A 19247-nucleotide genomic window follows, 5' to 3' on the forward strand; every position below is an offset into this window, starting at 1 on the left:
TGCGTGAGGGTAGAGAGTGCAGGGTTACTTGCAATTTGGGGTCACATACCACATGTGTTCTAGGGACTTCTTTAGGGATTGATGCTGTGGTGCCTGTAGAGATCTCTGTGTTTCTGCCATTAAAGAGCTAAAGGAAATGGAACCTCCCATCTTGACTGCTTTTATGCCCTGGTGTCCAGAAGGAATTTGAATTTTCTGGATTCGTAGAGGGCATTTTCCTCATAGATGAGTTCCTATGGGGTGTGAATATCATCTCCCTCAGGAGAGCTTTCTGCTAGATATTAACACCCATATGGGAAGTAAGACTTGGCCCAACCCAAGTGGAAATGGAACTGCTGTTTAAGTTGGAGGCTTTTCCCTCGTTCTGTAGACACAAACTCCTCTTTTGTTAGGGTACCTGTAGGCCTTTTGCACAGAATCATGGAAGCTAAAATTGGAAACAAACAAGACAAAATCTTGGATCACTGTGTTCTTGCATCCTACCTAGTACTGTGCCTTGACAAAGCTTCTAAAGCATGTTTATATTTATCATTGGTGAAAAAAAGTAATTGAAACAGTATGCTGATTGGATTCTTACAAATATTGTAACTGCAGTGTTCACTAATTGATTTCCCAGTGCTCTTAAATAAGTAACATTTTAAGGACAATTAATCTATTCTTTCTCATCTCTTTCCCTTTTTTCCCCAAAGGTAGGACAATCCTTCATCCCATCATCGGTGCCTGCAACCTTCGCCCCTTCACCTACTCCTGCTGTGGTCAGCAGCGGTTTGAACGACCTGTTTGAGCTTTCCACGGGGATAGGCATGGCGCCTGGCGGATATGTTGCTCCTAAGGCGGTAAGTAGTTAGAGTGAGCAACACTTTCTCAGTGCACAAACCCTCGATTACTTCTAACAAGTGTTACTTTCACTAACACAGGGGTGTAGCTCTTGTTCTGGAGGATCTATGAGGAACTTAACCATAGGAAACACCATCAGACTTAAAATTGGAAATACTAAATACTTGAGTTTGGGCCTTGTATTTAGAGATATCTAATTTGTCAGCATTAAGGTATATCTGGTAAAAACCTGGTACGTTACTTTACAGTCTATCAGCAAGATACACACACAGTAGAGAAAAGTGGGGTTTTTTGTTTTTTTAAACTTCTTTGCATTTCCCTTCCTCACTGGTACTATATATGGATTCTAGGGTACAATTCCTCAAATTTCATTTTCATAGGTTTTAGTATACCTTTTTATTGTATCCCAAGCTTGAACTCATGGCCTTTTGCATCAGCCTCCTAGGTGCTAGAATTAAAGCAGTGTGCCACTGTTCTATACAGAGAATGATCTATGATATAGCCATGCTTGTAGTAAGTGATTGAATTTATTAATAAGTATGTAGCAGGCAGAAGTGAAAGAACAGACAGACCGCAGAACATCATCACATCAGGCACTTACAGGCATCTGGTGGAGACGACAGCCGAGGTAGCACAATTGGGAGAACCAGGAAAAGAACATCATCAAACCAAGTGCTCACAACTGCAGAACTGACTGAAATAGTGAGGCTGGAGTTCGTGACTGAGGAATCTCCAGGCAAGCCGAGTATTTTCTCTAGATGAGTTTCTAGCTTCTGGTTCCCAAAGCAGGTACTTTTATTCCATAGGAGAGACAATAGTAGCATCTGCTGGAAACAGTTTGTCTCCTTCTGTTCATTCTCAAAGATGCAGTGTTTTAAATATACTGAGCCATTTGCTGTTCTTTTCCTCTTAGAGAGGCAGGAGGCCAAACCAACCTAGGACAGGGAATTTGGGGGGACACGTGATGGAAATGTTTGAGTGTGAGACAAAGCTGCCCTCACTCCCAGAGTTCACTTTTTACAAACACAGTGCATGCCAGCTTACCAGTGCAGTTCTGTTATAGCCACTGCGTCCCGCTTCAGTGCTCCTCTTCAGAGTTCTTATTTAGCTGTGCGTTTTAGGACTCTTCCAGTCTCAGTCCTGCTCGATGTCACTCAGATATAAATTGAAGATGGGAAACTCTGTAAATAAAGTTTCATTTAGGCTCTTGAAAGAGGTACTAGCCAGTCAATCTGAGTATAGTCTTATCTTTCTCAAGAGCAGCATTCCTGATTTCTTTCTTTCCCTATCTAATTCTCTACAAGGAATCCTGCAATGTAGCAATGGTTGTTGGCTGAGAGTCATTCCTTGTATATACAGCCATTATATAGCACAACCAAAAGTAGACTCAGAACAGAGCCGTACTGTTTTGGCACAGCTTTGTAGGTTTGTTATAAGGTCTACTGTGTTGGATATAATTCCTCACAAACTTTGCACTTTAAACAGTATCCAAGGGCTGGAGAGTTGGCTCAGTGATTAAGAGTACTTGTTGCTCTTATAGAGGGCCTGGGTTTGATTCCCAGAAACCATATGGTGCCTCACAAGGTCTGTACTCCAGTCCCAGGAAATCTAACACCGTCTTCTGACCTTTGGGGGCACCAGACACATCCATGGTGCACAGATATACATGTAAGCAAAATACTCAGACACATAAAATGATAAAATTAGGGGGCTGGAGAGATGCCTCAATTGTTGAGAGCACTGACTACTCTTCTAGAGGACTCAGGTTCAATTTCCAACACCCACATGGCAGCTTACAACTGTCTATGATTCCAGTTCCAGGGGACCCAATACCCATGGCAAAACACCAATCCACATAAAATAAATACATTAAAAAATAATAAAGTTAATAAATTTTATTATTTTATAATAATAATAAATATTTTAAAATATCAGGTTTTTGGGGGGTTTTTTGTTGTTGCTGTTTTTTTGTTTTGTTTTGTTTTGTTTTTTGTTTTTTTTTTAAAGAAAGTTACTATTGCCAGGTAGTGGTGGCACACACTTTTAATTTTAGCACTTGGGAGGCAGAGGCAGGCAAATCTCTGAGTTCCCAACTGTCCAGGGCTGCACAGTAAAACTCTGCTACACAGAAAAACCCTGTCTCGAAAAAACAGACAGATATTGATTGATAGATTTAAAAAAAAAATCTATCAATGTAAAAACTATACCTACAAATGACCAATTGAAATAATTTACAGATATAAGACATAATATTAAGCCTTTTCCTGTTCCCATTTCTTTCTTTTTTTTTTTTTTTTTAAGATTTTTTTATTTATTATATATACAGTGTTCTTCCTGCATGTGTCCTTGCAGGCCAGAAGAGGGCGCTAGATCTCATTACAGGTGGTTGTGAGGCACCATGTGGGTGCTGGGAAAGGAACTCAGGACCTCTGGAAGAGCAGCCTGTGCTCTTAACCTCTGAGCCATTTCTCCATCCCTCCTGTTCCCATTTCCCCATATATAGTCACTGTTATCTTTCTTTGTATGCTTTCAAAACAGAAAGTAAAAACTGTGCATATTCCTATATATTGTATTCTTTGAAAAAACTGTCCCAGAATTTGCTGCTTTGCATAATTTTGTAATTATCATATTCTGTTGAGTGACTATATTCACTAGATTGATAAATCAGTTTATTATTCTCCTGTTAACGAGCATTTGTATTATTGCCTGGTGCTTCCTTCATTCTTTGTTGTGATGTTGTAGAGAACATCCTTGTATATCCTGGTATGTTTTTGTAAGAGTATCTATAGGGCAACTTTGCAATTGGCTTCATCATTTCACATTTTAAAGTAGACATTACCATTCTCAAAGGGTGGTGTCAGATTATTACAACAAATCATAAAGAGAACCAAGTCTCTCCCATACTCTCCCTTACTCCAGGAAGTAACTGGTGTTTGGTTTTTACCTTCTCATAAATGAAAATACCTTATGTTTATATTTTCTCTTTTCAGTGTGGCTGGGTAAATTATGATTATTCACAACCCATAAACTCTAGCTAGGGGTCATAACAGCTCATAAACTTTCTGACTTTTTTAGGTAGCATAAATCAGAAATATTAGATTCTGGGGCCAAGGATACATAACCAATTATATAGAGAAAAAGCATTTAATTAACATCTGAGGCGTTAACTGTTTGTCAGAAATGGGAATAGATTTAAATATAACATAACATATGGTCCTTGCCCTTAATAGAGTGCTGACAATGTTGGAAATGTCTTGAAAGATTACAGTCATGCTATTTTCATTAGTAGATTCAATTTCTCCCCTTTAAGTCTCTTTTCAAGCCTAACAGGAACATGGTGCTCATCAGAATGTTTTTTATTTGTGTAAGCGTTTGGCAGCAATACTTAAGACAGTAAAATGACCAAATTGAACAGAAGATAGAAAAAAATGCCAATTGCTCATAGACTTATTTTAAATTGGCTCTTAAATAATTGAACATGATCTCAGAATTCGAAAAAATACTACTTTATTCAGAGCCTTTCACACAGACTTAGCATTTGTTGTCTAAAAATCTGCATGATTTCCCAGGGCGTGGATTTCCCTTTATATGTTGGGAAAGAAGCAGCATGGAGGTAAACTTTCCTTCCTGGGCTTTGTGCTGTGTTTCATCAGGTCTGGCTACCTGCAGTAAAGGCTAAAGGCTTGGAGATCTCAGGCACGTTCACTCACCGCCAAGGGCACATCTATATGGAAATGAACTTCACCAACAAAGCTCTGCAGCACATGACGGACTTTGCCATCCAGTTCAACAAGAATAGGTAAGAAGTTCACGTCCTGGGTTTGCTGTTGAGCAGTCCTGTGCCCAGTACTGAGTAAGTGAGTGCTCCATTCTGTAGGGGCAAAAGCGCCAGCTGTAGACCCTGAATGTAAAGGAAGCTTGGCTCTGTTCAGTTGTCAGCTTCAACTCTGGAGAACAAGGGCAAAATTATACACTCACCTAACATGCACAGAGCCCTGGGCTAGATTTCCAGCAACACTCACTCAGACACACACACACACACACACACACACACACACACACACACACACACAGAAGAGAAAGAAGGTGAGAGGAGAGAGAAGCAAAATGGTTTTTGTTGTCGGTTGATTTTTTTTTTTTTTTTTGAGACAAGATTTCCCTGTGTAGCCCTGTCCTGGAACTCGCTCTATAGTCCAGGCTGGTCTCAAACTCAGAGATCTGTCTGCCTCCTGGGTACTAGGATTAAAGTCGTGCAACACCATACCCAGCCAAAATGGTTTTTAAAAATAAATTTTGCAGTCAAATTGGGGCATGATGACACATGCCTATGATCCCAATACTCAGAAGGCAGAGGCAGGAGAATTGGGAGTTTAAGGTCATCCATGGCTATACAGTAAGTTCAAAGTCAGTCTGGCCGACGTGAAACCCTGTCTCACAAAACAAAACAAAACCAAACAAAACAAAAAACCCTAATCAGTAAATGGGCTACTACACATGTGGTTCTCCAGAGAAGAAACACAGTGAAAAAAATGGTAATGTAAAACTATTCGATGTCCTTAGTTATTGGGGAAAAGCAAATTGAAACCATTATTGAGAGTCTATCTCATCCAGTCAGAATAGCTATCAGGAAAATGACAAATACTGGCAAAGAAAAGGTACCATTCATCGGTGCTACTGGAAGTGGAAACTCATCCATCTGGAACACACACAAAAAAAGTTTGCTGTTACCCTCCGTACTGACCAGACAGGTTATTAAGCCAGTGACATAACATTAATTTTCATACTTTGCTCTATAAAGTGAATATTCCTTGTGATCCTCTTGTCCTATCCTCCCAAGTGCTAGGGTTACTCACGAAAGAGATTCTTAAATCTTTTTCTGAAAGATTATGTATGGAAAAAAAAAATATATATATATATATCTTTATGAGATGCTTATCAAATCTGTCCCTCCCGGAGAACATGGTCCACTGAATCAATAAGCAGAGCTCATATGGGCTCACAGGGACTGAAGTGGCAAGCTCAGGGCCTGCATGGGTCTGCACTAGGTCCTCCGTGTACATGTCATGGCTGTCAGCTTGGTGTTTTTGTGGGACTCCTAACAGTGGGAGTGGGTGTGTCTCTGACTCTCTTGCCTGCTCTTGGGACTCTTTCTCTTGTTGGGTTGCCTTGTCCAGCCTTGATATGAGGTTTTTCCCTTGTCTTATTGTATCTGATTTTGTCATGTTCGGCTGTTGTCTCTTGGAGGCCTGTTCTTTTCTGAAGGGAAATGGGGGCGGGGAGTGGATTCTGGGGGAGATGGAAAGTGTTGGAGAACTGGGAGGAGCAGAGAGAAAGGAAAATCTGGTCACGATGTATTGCATGAAAGAAGTATCTATTTTCAGTTTTTTAAAGAAAAAAAAAACTGTCCTTCCAGCAACATGATACACAGAAGAATCTTTCAGAATCATAGATAGCATCAGCAATAGTTCCTGCCCATGAACATTGTCTCCCTTTTCTTCTCTTTTCAGTTTTATTAATTTATTTTTATTACATTTTTTTCATTTAATTTACATACCAACCACAGTTTCCTCTCCCTCCTCTCCTCCCATTCCTTTCTCCACCTCACATCCCCACCTCCCCCTCCCTCCCCACCTCCCCACCCCTCCACCACCGCCACTCCTCATCCATTCAGAAAGGGGCAGGCCTCCCATGGGAGTCAACAAGCATGGCATATCAAGTTGAGGCAGGACAAAGCTCCTCCCCTGTTGTTCAAATCTTAGATGATCTTTTAATAAAAAACCCAGAGCCAGATATTATGGTGAAAGCTGAAAGATCAGAGAAGCAGAGCAAGCCACAGCCAACCTCACCTCGCCAACTCCTCAGCCTATCCTGTTTCCTCAGACTGAAAGCTTCTGAGTCCTCACCCAAAAGGATCTCAGCTGAACTGCTTTAGTTCCTGTTTCCTCATGCCTTATATACCTTTCTCCGCCCTGCCATCACTTCCTGGGATTAAAGGTGTGTGTGCTTCCTAGTACTGGGATTAAAGGTGTGTGCCACCACTGCCTGGCTCTGTTTCCAGTGTGGCCCTGAACTCAAAGAGATCCAGCCAGATCTCTGCCTCCCGAGTGATAGGATTAAGGGTTTGTGCCACCACTGACGGGCCTCTATGTCTAATCTAGTGACTGGCTCTGTCCTCTGATCTTAAGACAAGTTTATTAGGGTACACAATATATTATCATCACACTTGGTTGGGCAAGGCATCCCAAATGGGGAATAGGTTCCCCAAAGCCAGCTCATGTGCCAGGGACAGGTCTGATCCCACTGCTAAGGACCCCACAAACAGACCAAGATACACAGCTGTCACCCACATGCAGAGGGCCTAGGTTGGTCCCATGTGGTCTCCCTAGCTGTCAGTCCAGAGTCCGTGAGCTCCCACTAGCTCAGGTCACTGTCTTTCTAATCCTTGTAATGGAAATAGTAGGAAATTTTGATATACCCAGTGTTGGAGCAGGTCAGCTGAGCACACTGTTTCCTGCTATTCCTTCCATCTGATTGTCTTGAAAGTTATTTCATTGTGGTAAAGCCATGGAAACCTCCAGGTGTGTGAATCCTGCCTCTTGACTGACGTCTGGGTGTTCCTCCTCCTCCTCTTTCCAGTTTTGGTGTCATCCCAAGCACTCCCTTGGCCATCCATACTCCACTGATGCCAAACCAGAGCATTGACGTCTCTCTGCCTCTCAACACCTTGGGCCCAGTCATGAAGATGGAACCTCTGAACAACTTGCAGGTCAGAGTTTTCCTTCATTTGAAGAGTGTTTGTTAGGATCTTGCTGATTTTCCTTTGTGTGTGAAGTGATCCATCTGTAGTCATTCCTTCTCCATTGCTATAACAAAATATAACCCCATACAGAGGCTTATTAGCTTACAGTTTGGCAGATGGAAGAGCCTGGTGTTAACATTTCATCAATCTGGTGAGGACACTTTGACTTCCTTTTATCATGCACAGAATTATGGTAGATGACACGTGACACAGAGTCACAGGGGCAATAATGGAAGCAAAGGAGAAGCAGAGGCAGTAATTATTTTTTTTAAATCAAAATTTACTGTTCCAAAACCTAGACAGGCTCTCACAAGAACTATTGTAATGTCTTGAAAGGGCGGGCATTCCCAGTGACGTCACCACTTCCCACTAGGCCATCCCCTATCTCATGCTAAAGACCCATCCTCCCAATATGAAACCTGTAAGGAAAGACCTCTTATGATAAAGTTGGTAACAAAATAGTTTGAAATGACTCTGTTGAGGGAGACTGGCTCCCTCCTGTTCCCCAGGGTACTCTTGAGCAGGGAGAAATGAGGAATTTGTAGATAGAAGGATATATATAGAGAGAGACAGCTAGAAAACACAGGATAGCCTCGGGAGGGCCTGGCTCCAAACCCACCAGCACCTTCTGTCTCTACTAAAGGGCTTTTTAAAGGAATGCAAAGGGGTGGAGCAAAAGACCTCCCCCAGCACAGCTAAGTGTAGACCATCCCAAATACCTGGTGACCATGCACATGGTCCAGCCATTCCCCTAATGCAGTCCTGCTGTGTAAAGCAAGCTCAGATCTCCCTAGGAAACCTTTGTGGGCTCCCACACTCTATGGTGAAGAGTTTTTATTTTATTTTGATAAACAAAAACCAAAACAAGCTGTGCAGTGACTTAAAGAGGTACTTACTCAATAAACATTTTAAAATTTATTTCTTGAGAGTCTCATTTATCCTAACTTGATGGAGAATAACTTTGAACTTCTGATTCTCCGGGCTCTCCCTCCTCAAAGTGTAGGGTTATAGGTGTGCAGCACCATGCCTGGTTTTCAAAGAAGCTAGAGACATGACTCAGCAGTTGAGAGCACTGGCTCCATTTAACAGAGAACCAGGTTTGGTTCCCAGCACCCACATGCAGCACACAGCTGTCTGTAATTCCAGTTCCAGGGGACCTGACACCCTCTTCTGGCCTCTGTAGGTGCTGTACACACATGGTACACATACATGCATACAGGCAAATACTCATACACGTAAAAGTAATAAATCTTCCTTTAAAAAAGACTCCCAGGGGCTGGAGAGATGGCTCAGAGGTTAAGAACACTGATTGCTCTTCTAGAGGACCTGAGTTAAATTCCCAGTGCCCACATGGCATCTAACAATTGTCTGTAACTCCAAGATCTGATACCCTCACACATACATGCAGGCAAAACACCAATGCAAATAAAATAAAAATAAATTATTGAAAAAAAAGACTCCCACCTGAAAAGAAAATATGTTGATAATGAGCTCACACTTGATCAAAAAATGAAAAGGAGGAAAGGAAGAAGATGCACTGTGGCAGACATAAGACTTAGTGGGGGATATCCTTGCCTAGAAGTTGAAACGACAGAATAATTTGAATGAGACTGAAATATATTTAACGTGAAAGAAAACCATCCACTTTCCAGTTCAGACAGATGGGTCGAATTGCTCGATGTTCTAGAAATACCGATGTGAAATGTGACTATGGTTGATAAAACAACGAGCTGTTGTGTTGAACTTCGAACTAAACATTCTTCAGTAGTGTAGACACCAGCACATTGTCTATGGTTCACGGACTACCTTGTTGCCACAGTGGCTGATTGTGGCTTTTCTTAGCACTGAGTAAGAATCTTTTCGAGTAGACAAGTGAGTCAGAATGTAACTTAGTCTAGAGGAAGAAATGTAGTTGAGTCTAGAGGAAGAAAACTAGGATTACTCTGTAGATAGAATTGGCTGTTACTATGAGGAAAGTAATGTGTTAAGGGCGTTTCCAGTCACAGTCTTCAAGTAACTAACCCAGATATGCATCTGCTCTCTTTCTTGGAGGCTAACCTCCCATTGGCCCATTAAGCCCCAAGCATGATGTCTAGGACAGTCGGCATGCATGCATGAATGCTTTCCTTCAGAAGTAGGAAGGATATTTGGGTCACAGAAACTAGGGCAAGTGTTCAGTTCCTAAAAGAAAACAAAGGAATGTTAGTTCACTTTTCTATTTGCATTTCTAATCTATTGAATCCCAGATAAGAACTCTCCTAACAGAAGGTGGCTCTTCTTACATCTAAAACCCTCCACTGAAGGCACTGATACAACGTTGGGATTAATAAGTTATTTTTCACACATCTGCTGTTGTAAAAAGCAGTCTGTAAAGACTGTCTTAAAGGTTGGGCCTGTCACTTGCCTAGCAAGCCCAACCCACCCCACCCGCAATTCCATCTCTAGTCAACTCCTGATTCTTCAACTTTTCCTCATGGGCTCTTTTCTCTCAGGGATAGCATAATTGTGACTCTCTTATTAATTGGCACTTCTCAGTGGTAAAGATAAACAAACCCTTGAAAAGAAAAGCTTTCATCCCCTCTGCTGGGAGAAGGAAGCGAAGAAATAGCTGTAGTGAGGGAGGGACTGCAGAGTGAGCTTCCGTTCTGCTCCTGTCCTGATGTGAACAGAGGAGTTAAGACTTACCTGAAGATGAGACCAAATAGCCCAAACTTACTGTAATACTTCAGAAAAGTTTTTCATTAAAATGTTCATTAAACTACCATTTGTTATAGTATGAAATAGTATACGTTAAAAAAGATACCATTTCAGCCGGGCAGTGGTGGCGCACGCCTTTAATCTCAGCAATCAGGAGGCAGAAGCAGGTGGATCTCTGTGAGTTCGAGGCCAGCCTGGGCTAGAGCAAGATCCAGGAAAGGTGCAAAGCTACACAGAGAAATCCTGTCTCAAAAAAAAAAAAAAAAAAAAAAAAAAAAAAAAAAGATACCATTTCTGTTCATGTATTTGTGCATGGTGGGTGCATATATACATACATGTGTACATGTGGATAGGGAAGCCAGTGGCTGTCATCCACCTTATGTCTTGAGACAGGATTTCACCTGGAGCTTGTTGATTTATCTGGTCTGGTTGGTTGATGAGCTCCAGGTATCTACCTTCTTTGCTTTAAAGTTCTCGAGTTACATACAGATAACTGACCACCACACCTGACTTTCCTGTGTGGCTGCTAAGGCTCAAATTCAGAGGCTCAGTCTTAGACACCAGGACTGCTGTTCCTCTGTGGGTGTAAACCAGAGGTCAACTCCTGGTGTCATTTTCCTCAGGAGAGCACCTTGTTTTAGGACACAGTCTCTCATGGGCCCAGAGCTCACCAAGCAGGCTAAGCTAGGTGACCAGCGAGCCCCAGGGATCTACCTGTCTTTGCCTGATTTCCCACTGCTGGTATTAAAAGCATTTCACACTGTGCATGTTTTTGTTTTAATAGTTTCTGGTCATCAAAACCAGGTCTTCATGCTTGCAAAGTAAACGCTTTACTGACTGAACTGTCTCCCCAGCCCCAATTACTTCTTAAAGTAGAAAGTCGATTATTATGCCACAGATACAGAATGAAATCTCTACTATAGAGATCTAAACCTCGAATGATGTTACTGCCATTCCAGTGTTGACTAGAAAAACTTTTGTGAGGTTGGCAATATAGTTCAGTGGCAGAGTTCTTGCCTACTATGTGTAAAACTCTAGGTTTGATCCACAGCCAGCGTGTGCGCGCACACACAGCCTTTAAATCCAGCTTATAAATAGCATACAGCGTAAAATTTGCCCCACTGTGAAATTCTTTTGAGTTTATTTATATCAGATAATTATATCCTAAAAAAGAAAAGATTATTCCCTCTATTTAAATAAAACAAAAACCTTAACAAGTGTCTAAATAATTTTTCTCTAAATGTGTTTAATTGACTCCAGTGTCATTGTTTTTCATTGCACATGTGTTAGTTGCTTAGAAACATCTTCTCAATATACTCAGTGGCAAGTAACTGCTTCTTCGAGTCAGAGCCTGCACAGAGACAATGGAGTTATGACATGCCTTAGAGTTCCCATGGCTACATGGCTTCCTTTTTCACTGTGCTGTAGATGATTATACTGATGGCGTCATTCTTTCGTGATCCTTTTTAGCAGGGTTATGTAAGTGTAGCTTAAAGAATCGTCTGGGGTTGGACATGGTGTCTATAATCTCAGCACCAGTAAGGCTTAGGCAAGAAGATTACAGCAAGTATAAGGCTAGCCTGGGCTACATAGTGAGCTTTAGAATAGCTAAATAATAATCTAGGCCAAAGTGTGAGAATCTGTCTCTAAAACACAAACACTGATTCTGCAGGAAAAACTCAGACCCCAGCCTTCTCTCCCCAGTGTGGGCCCCAGTGTTCCTCCACAGAAGCAACTTCTTTTACCTCTTCCAGTTGATCCTTTCGCTATTTGCCTCTATGAATAAAACGTTCTCTACTGGAACTTCTGGGTTCTAGGAGTTCTCTTCCTTGCTGTCTACATGTTTATTTCCCACATCTCATTTTCCTAATCACCTTGAAATTTGCTTAAGTCAGTGATTACTGTTATTATAAGGCATAGTCATATTGAGCCATATTAGTAAGGTGTGGTTTTTTTTCCCCCATAAAACTTCTTATAAATCAATAACTTAATGTCTTCTTTTATGTTCTTAAGCACAGTTCAGTCCAAAGTGTTATGGAGTTCACATTCTCCACGTAGTCTCGCCAGCTCACCTTTCTGGACTCTTTTGTGAAGTCTTAGAGCCTGTCCCCAGATGCTGAGCTGTCAGCCTGACACGCTGCGTCACCTCCCTCATCTCCCACGTATGCTCCCCTCCCAGTTTCGTTTCGTTTCCTTGGTTTATTCTTTCATTTTGATAAAAGAGATCTCCTGAGACTACCAAAATACATTTTCAGATATGCCATCTTTTCTTTTCTTTTTTTAATTTACATGAGTGTTTGGCCTGCATGTATATCTGTGTGCCATGTGTGCAGTGCCTATGAAAGCCAGAAGAGGTGGTTGGATATACTGGAATTTCAGACAGTTGTGAGGCACCATGTGGTTGCTGGGAATTGAACCCAGGTCCTCTGGAAGAGCAGCCAGTGCTCTTAGCCAGAGCCATCTCTCCAGCCCTAAGGTTTCACCTATTTCTTTACATATATCTCCTTTATTGTCTTCACACTTGTTGAACACTTTTTGTATAACTTCTAGGTTAAGAATCATTTTCTCTCTACTCTGAAGCCTTTATAGTTCTTCATCCTGTTCTATGCCCTGTACTTCACCAGTGAAAGCTTATAGAATCCTCATCCTTTCCATAGACTGCTCCATTATTCTAAAGCAAATCCCAAACATTGGTATCACTTCATCTGTGTGTATTTTGTCATATATCTTCAAGTAAAAAAGATTCTTTTTTTTAAAAAAGAACCACAGTAGAGTAGTAAGGCCACGAAAATGGTTCACTGGGTAAAGTACTTGCCACACAAGCATGAGGAACTGGGCATGGCAACAAGTAGTTTCAGTGATGGAAGGTGGAAACAGGGTCTCTCGGTGGTATGCTGGCAATCCAATCTAGCCAATCAGTGAGAGAGCTTGTCTTAAAAAATAAGTTGGAACCAGGCATAGTGATGTGATCCTTTAATCCTAGCACTCAGAAGATATGATGTGATCCTTTAATCCTAGCACTCAGGAAACAGAGGCAGTTGGAGTTCAAGGCTAGCCTGGTCTTCAAAAGAGAGTTCCAGGGTGGCCAGGACTATATAGTGACACCTGGTCTCAAAAAAAAAAAAAAAATTGGAACATGTCGTAGTTACTTCTCACTGCTGTGACAAAAGCAGCTTGCAGGGGAAGCATTTACTTTGGCTCACATCTGTAAGATGAATTGCTAAACAGTCTTATTAATAAAAATCCTGGAGCCAGATATTGGGGTTCAAACCCAGAGATCAGAAAAGCAGAAAGATGCCAGCCACGTTCTGACCACTTGGAGATCCTCAGCCAAAGAGACCTATTTCCTGTATACCCACACATATATGCCTTTCTGTTCTGCATCTCACTTTCTTTCTCTGCCCAGCTACATCACTTCCTCTTCCTGCCCAGCTCTGTCACTTCAGACCTTTATGTCTGTACAGACCTCCAGACCTTTATGGTTAGTGCTGGGATTAAAGGTATGTACCACCACTCCTGGCTCTGTTCCCATTGTGGCCTTGAACTCACAGAGATCCAGATGGATCTCTGCCTTCGGAGTGATAAGATTAAAGGTGTGTGCTACCATTGCCTGACCTCTGTTTACTATAGTGGCTGGCTTTTTCCTCTGATCCTCAGATAAACTTTATTGGGGTGCACAGATAAAATATCACCACAGATATCGCCCATCATGTTGGGAAGGACATGGCAGCAGGCAGGGAAGAGCAGGAAGCTGGCTGGTCACCTTACATCGGGAAGCAGAGTGAACAGAAAGTGAAGGAGGGCCATACATACAGCCTCAAGGTCCAGCCCTAGTAACCCACTTCTTCCAGCAAGGCTCTACCTCGTAAAAGTTCCACAGCTTTCCCCCAACTGTACCGCAGCTGGGAATATTTAATATTCAAACCATAACAGACAGTGATTAAAGAGGATACCCAACATCAATATCTGCCCTACACAAACACACATACACACACACACACACACACACACACACACACACACACACACACACAACTACAGTGATTATTCTCGCATCTTAAAAATATTACCAAGAATTTCTTGGCAGCCAAATATCCACTTACGTTCAAATTTCTAATTTGTCTTAGTATCTTAACTGTTTTATTTTCTGGTTCTGGGAATCTGACACAGAGCCTCGTGTTTACTAGGTGACCGTTCTACCCCTGAGCTACATCCATATCCGCATGGTTTGGTTTTACTGTTGCTATTTATTTAAATTGACAAAAATGGGCATATTGTAAAGGGCAGTTGCTGTTTTCTTAAGCCTCTGCCGTGTTGTTTGTTGTGTTTGGGAGGTGGCAATGTTGGTGATCAAGCTGAGGAACTTGTGGCATGCTAAGTCAGTGCTGTACAACTGAGTCCATCCCCAGCCCTCTCGAGTTGTACTGTTTAATATACTAGCCATTAGCCTACATGTGGTTATGTAAATTGAAATTAATTAAAATTAGCTAAGCATCTCAATTCCTCTACTACATATAAAGCAGGTGTAGTTAGTAGTTGCTAGACTGGGTAGTGCAGAGAGCGCTATTGGACGCTGCTTCTCTCCCTGCCCTGCACTGTTTGTCTTAGACTTACCTGACTTGTGGAGCTTCTGGAATCTGCGAGTTGATCGTTTTTCTCACACTTGGCTTTGGTCCTTAATCTTTACGCTTTTCCGCTGCCCTGTTATGTTTCTTCTCTCCTAAAACACTAGTCATGCCTTTTGAATCATCTCTTAGGTCATTGAGGCTATTATTGGGGGCGGGGGCGGGGGGACGACTTGGTTTTGTTTTAAAATTGGATGATTTCTGTGGTCTTGTTTGCTTGTTTGTTTTAAACCATGTCCTTTTTCTTTTTTTGTTTTTTGTTTTTTGTTTTTGAGACAGGGTTTCTCTGTGTAGCTTTGCACCTTTCCTGGAACTCACTCTGTAGCCCAGGCTGGCCTTGAACTCACAGAGATCCGCCTGGCTCTGCCTCCTGAGTGCTGGGATTAAAGGGGTGCGCCACCACTACCTGGCAATGTCTTTTTTCTTGAACTGCCTTGAATTTTTTTTTTTTTTTTAAGTCTCTAAATATCCTTAGTGTACCATAATAACTCTTCCAGGCTTTAGAAAAAAGACTACAGTCTTAGCATTCAGTCTGTAAGGTCACTTATACCAACCCTCAATGTTTTATCCTCTCTAAAGAAATTAATCTTCTGGTTTTACACAGAACTAGGGCCTCAGGTGCTATTTACCAGGATGGGAAAGATATGGAAATCTGGGTCTGTTGATGGCATCGTAATCTTTTGTTGTTGTTGTTGTGTGTTTTTTTTTTTTTTTTTTTGATACAGGTTTCTCTGTGTGTAGTCCTGGCTGTCCTGAAACTCACTCCATAGTGATCCACCTGCCCAGCCTCTTTTTCCTTTTTTTTAGTAGAGCTTTGCTGTGGGTTGAACTCAGGGCCTTGAGCTTGCTAGGCAGACTGCACTCCCATCCCCAGTCTTCTCTTTTAAATGGCACTACCCCACCATACAAGATTAGAGGGCTACAAGTCATGATCAAGATTCTATGGCATTATTGCCAATCTGTGTGTTTTCTGTTAAGATGTTATTGCTCTTATGTTTTGCTTCCTTTATGGATTAATGACTGTTACACAGTTTATTCTTCGTTAGTTATAGCAGAATTCATGTATTTCAGGCCAGCTTCTAACTCTGTGTAGCTGAAGATGACCTTGAACATCTGCGTTTACAGGTTTATGCCACTACTTAACGTTTATGTGGTCCTGGGAATTGAACCTAGGGCTTTATGAATTCGAGGCAAGCACTCTTCCAACTTAACCAAATCCTCAGTCTTAACGTGATTTGTATTTCTGTCTTTGCTTAGAAGACTGATAACACCTTCTTAAAAATTCTCTTTTGAGCCCGCAATATGGTTCATCCAGTAAAGGTACGTACATGAAGCCTCAAGACAAACCTGAATTAGATCCCTGGAATCCACATAATGGAAGGCAAGACCAAGGTCTTGCAAGTGTCGCCCGACCTCCACATACACACTGTGGCACATGTGCATCAGTAAACACACATGAGTGAGGGCAAATAAGCAAATGTAATTTTTTTAAAGTTTTTCTTTTCCTTGTATATAGATTCACATTCAAGAATAATCTGTCTTTTTTTATCTCTTGTCTCTTAATCTCAACTAGACTGTTGGATAAGAGACTGTAGTGTTGATTAGGGAAAAGATAGGTGTGTGTCTCTTGATTTTCGTCTTTGCACTCATTCGTTCTGACAAGGGAAGAGAGTGTGAAGACAGCAACTACAAAGGACACCTTCTACTCCTGTTTAGTCTTGGCTTTAAGACCTTTATCAGCCAGAAGGAGTTTTGTGACTATATGGCCCTAAGGAAATTCTGTCCCTTGTCACTCCTACATTGTAGTCTCAGCTTGTGAGACAGTCAGTTGCAGATGGTGGCTGGCCTGGTATTTCTTGTCTCCCATATGTCCATTCACACTCAGAAAGTCCACAGCTGTAGTCATTGGACCAGAAAAACTGGTGAGTGCTTCCAAATGGAAGACCTTTGCAGCAGCATCCCTTGGAAGAAGCCGGCTGCCTGGCATTTTCGGACTTTTCTTGACTGACACACAGTGCAAACAAGTTCAGGGTTAAAGCTTCTTTGGCTTTTCAAGATCCACGGTTGTCTCCATGGGGCCTTCAAGGGTGCTGCTTGTACTGAGTCCTTGGAAATGGCTTGCTAGATGGCTAGCACAGGCACGGTGCATATGGCCAGGTCAGATGAGTGGATCCAATGTCATATACACTCAAACAGTCCTAAAATAGCCCAGAGTATTATATAAGGAAATGGGGTCTTAATTATGAAAAATTAAAATATTTTTCTAACCAAAAATAATTTCTATGATTGGCTATTTCAATGCATTTTTCTTGTCACATCAAGACTATATATATATACGTTGTTCAGTTTCATCAAAGAAATTTGGTATCTTGAATTTTAGATAGTCCTTTTTTGCTAGATTGTGCTTGATGGTACATCTTTTTTTGTCAGGATAACTGAGATTCAGGTTGAAGGTGGAACTCAGTGCTAGAATGCTTGCCTAATGAACACAAGCCTCTGGGCTTGATTCCTAGCACCCACACTCATTTCCCTCAGAAGATAAACAAGATTCTCCTGAGGAGTCCCTTTCGTTTTTCTGCAACCAATACGCTACTACTAGATGCTGGAATTTCGTAAGAACATGTCTGTAGTTGGGGTTTCTACTGTTGCTGTAAAGCACTGCGATGAAAAGCAACTTGGGGAGGAAAGGATTTATTTCAGCCTACAGTTCCACAGCACAGTCCACCACTGGAACCTGAAGGCAGGAGCTGATGGAGAGGCCATGGAGGAGTGCTGCTTACCGGCTTGCTTAGCCTGCTTTCTTATAACAACTCCAGACTACCATTGTAGAGATGGCACTGTCCAGGGTCAGCTAGGACCTCCTGTATCAATTATCAATCAAGAAAATTTACCATAGGCTTGCCCATTGGCCACTGTGGTGGGAGTGTTTTCTCAACTAAGTTTCTATTTCCAAAATGACTCTAGCTATGTCAAGTTGACATGAAACTAGCCAGCACAGAGAAGAAAGGGTTTATTTCAGCTTACAGTTCCACATCACAGTCTGTTATTGGAAGATTTCAAGGCAGAACCTGGAGGTAGGAACTAAAGCAGGAGCCGTGGAGGAAGGCTGCTTACTGGCTGCTTGCCTTCCTCATGCATGCTCTGCCTGTTTTCTTTCCTCCTCTTCCTCCTCCTCCTCCTCCTTTTCTTTTTCTCCCCCCCCCCCCCCACCTTTTTCTCTTGAGGCAGGATCTTACTGTGTAGCCCTGGCTGTCCTAGAACTCCCTAGTAGACCAAGCAGTCTTGAATTTATAGAGATCCTCCTGCACTCTTCCTCCAAGTGCTGGGATTAAAGGTGTATACCACCACGTCTGGCCTATTAGCCTGATTCTTATATACCCTAGGACCACCTGCCCAGGGGTGGCACCATCCACAATGAGCTAGGCCCTCACACTTCAATCTCTAATTAAGCAAATGCCCCACTGGCCTGCCTACAGGCCAGTCTTAAGGAAGCATTTTCTTAATTGTGGTTCTCTCTTCTCAGACATGTCTGTCAAACTGACAAGAGCCAACAGCACATCAGTTAGCAGCAGCTGTCCCGGCTGAATGACTACATGTAATCAATAGGCAATAACATATTCTCGTGAGCCCAGGCACTCTGTGAAATTAGAAATCTGCCGCCAGTGTCAGAAGACAGTTGTTACTGAACAAGGTACTCAGTTCTCAGTTATACACAAACTCATATCATAGAAAAGGGCCCTGTGCGGGCCAGTCATTCAAGGGAACAGAGGTCCATGTTAAGACCTTGAGCAAAGGATAATGAATTTAAATATACACACACACCACGTGTACAGTAGTAATAAAAAGTGGTCTGTACTACACAGAGAAACCTTGTCTCAAAAAACCAAAGAAAAAGTGATCTATAGCTGGGCAGTGGTGGTGCATGCCTTTAATCCTAGCACTTAGGAGGCAGAGGCAAGTGGATTTCTGTGAGTTCAAGGTCAGCCTGGTCTATAGAGTGAGTTCCAGGACAGCCAAGACTACACAGAGAAACATCTCAAAAAACAAATGTCTCAAAAAACAAAACAACAAAAAGTGATCTGTAGACTTTTTTTATTTTATGTGCATTGATGTTTTGCCTCCTTGTATGTCTGTGTGAGGGTGTCAAATCACTTGGAACTGGAGTTACAGACAGTGAGCTGCCATGTGGGTGCTGGGAATTGAACCCAGGTCCTCTGGAAAAGTAACCAGTGCTCTTAACCCCTGAGCCATCTCTCCAGTCCCAGACTTTGGTTTATTAAAATCATACT

At 42.0% G+C, this 19247-nt stretch overlaps 1 protein-coding gene across 5 annotated transcripts in view; it reads left to right on the plus strand.

Annotated features, from left to right (window-relative positions):
• Positions 1-19247, plus strand: part of Ap2b1 (adaptor related protein complex 2 subunit beta 1) — a 124543-nt gene that overhangs the window by 69941 nt on the left and 35355 nt on the right. For all 5 annotated transcript variants that reach the window (XM_059271350.1, XM_059271349.1, XM_059271353.1 and 2 more), the window contains 3 exons: positions 690-836; positions 4491-4636; positions 7474-7603. In XM_059271350.1, coding sequence (XP_059127333.1) covers positions 690-836; positions 4491-4636; positions 7474-7603 — 423 coding nt within the window. The remainder of the gene's footprint in view (positions 1-689; positions 837-4490; positions 4637-7473; positions 7604-19247) is intronic.

This window comes from Peromyscus eremicus, chromosome 8a (assembly GCF_949786415.1).
Source record: "Peromyscus eremicus chromosome 8a, PerEre_H2_v1, whole genome shotgun sequence".
NCBI lineage: Eukaryota > Metazoa > Chordata > Mammalia > Rodentia > Cricetidae > Peromyscus > Peromyscus eremicus.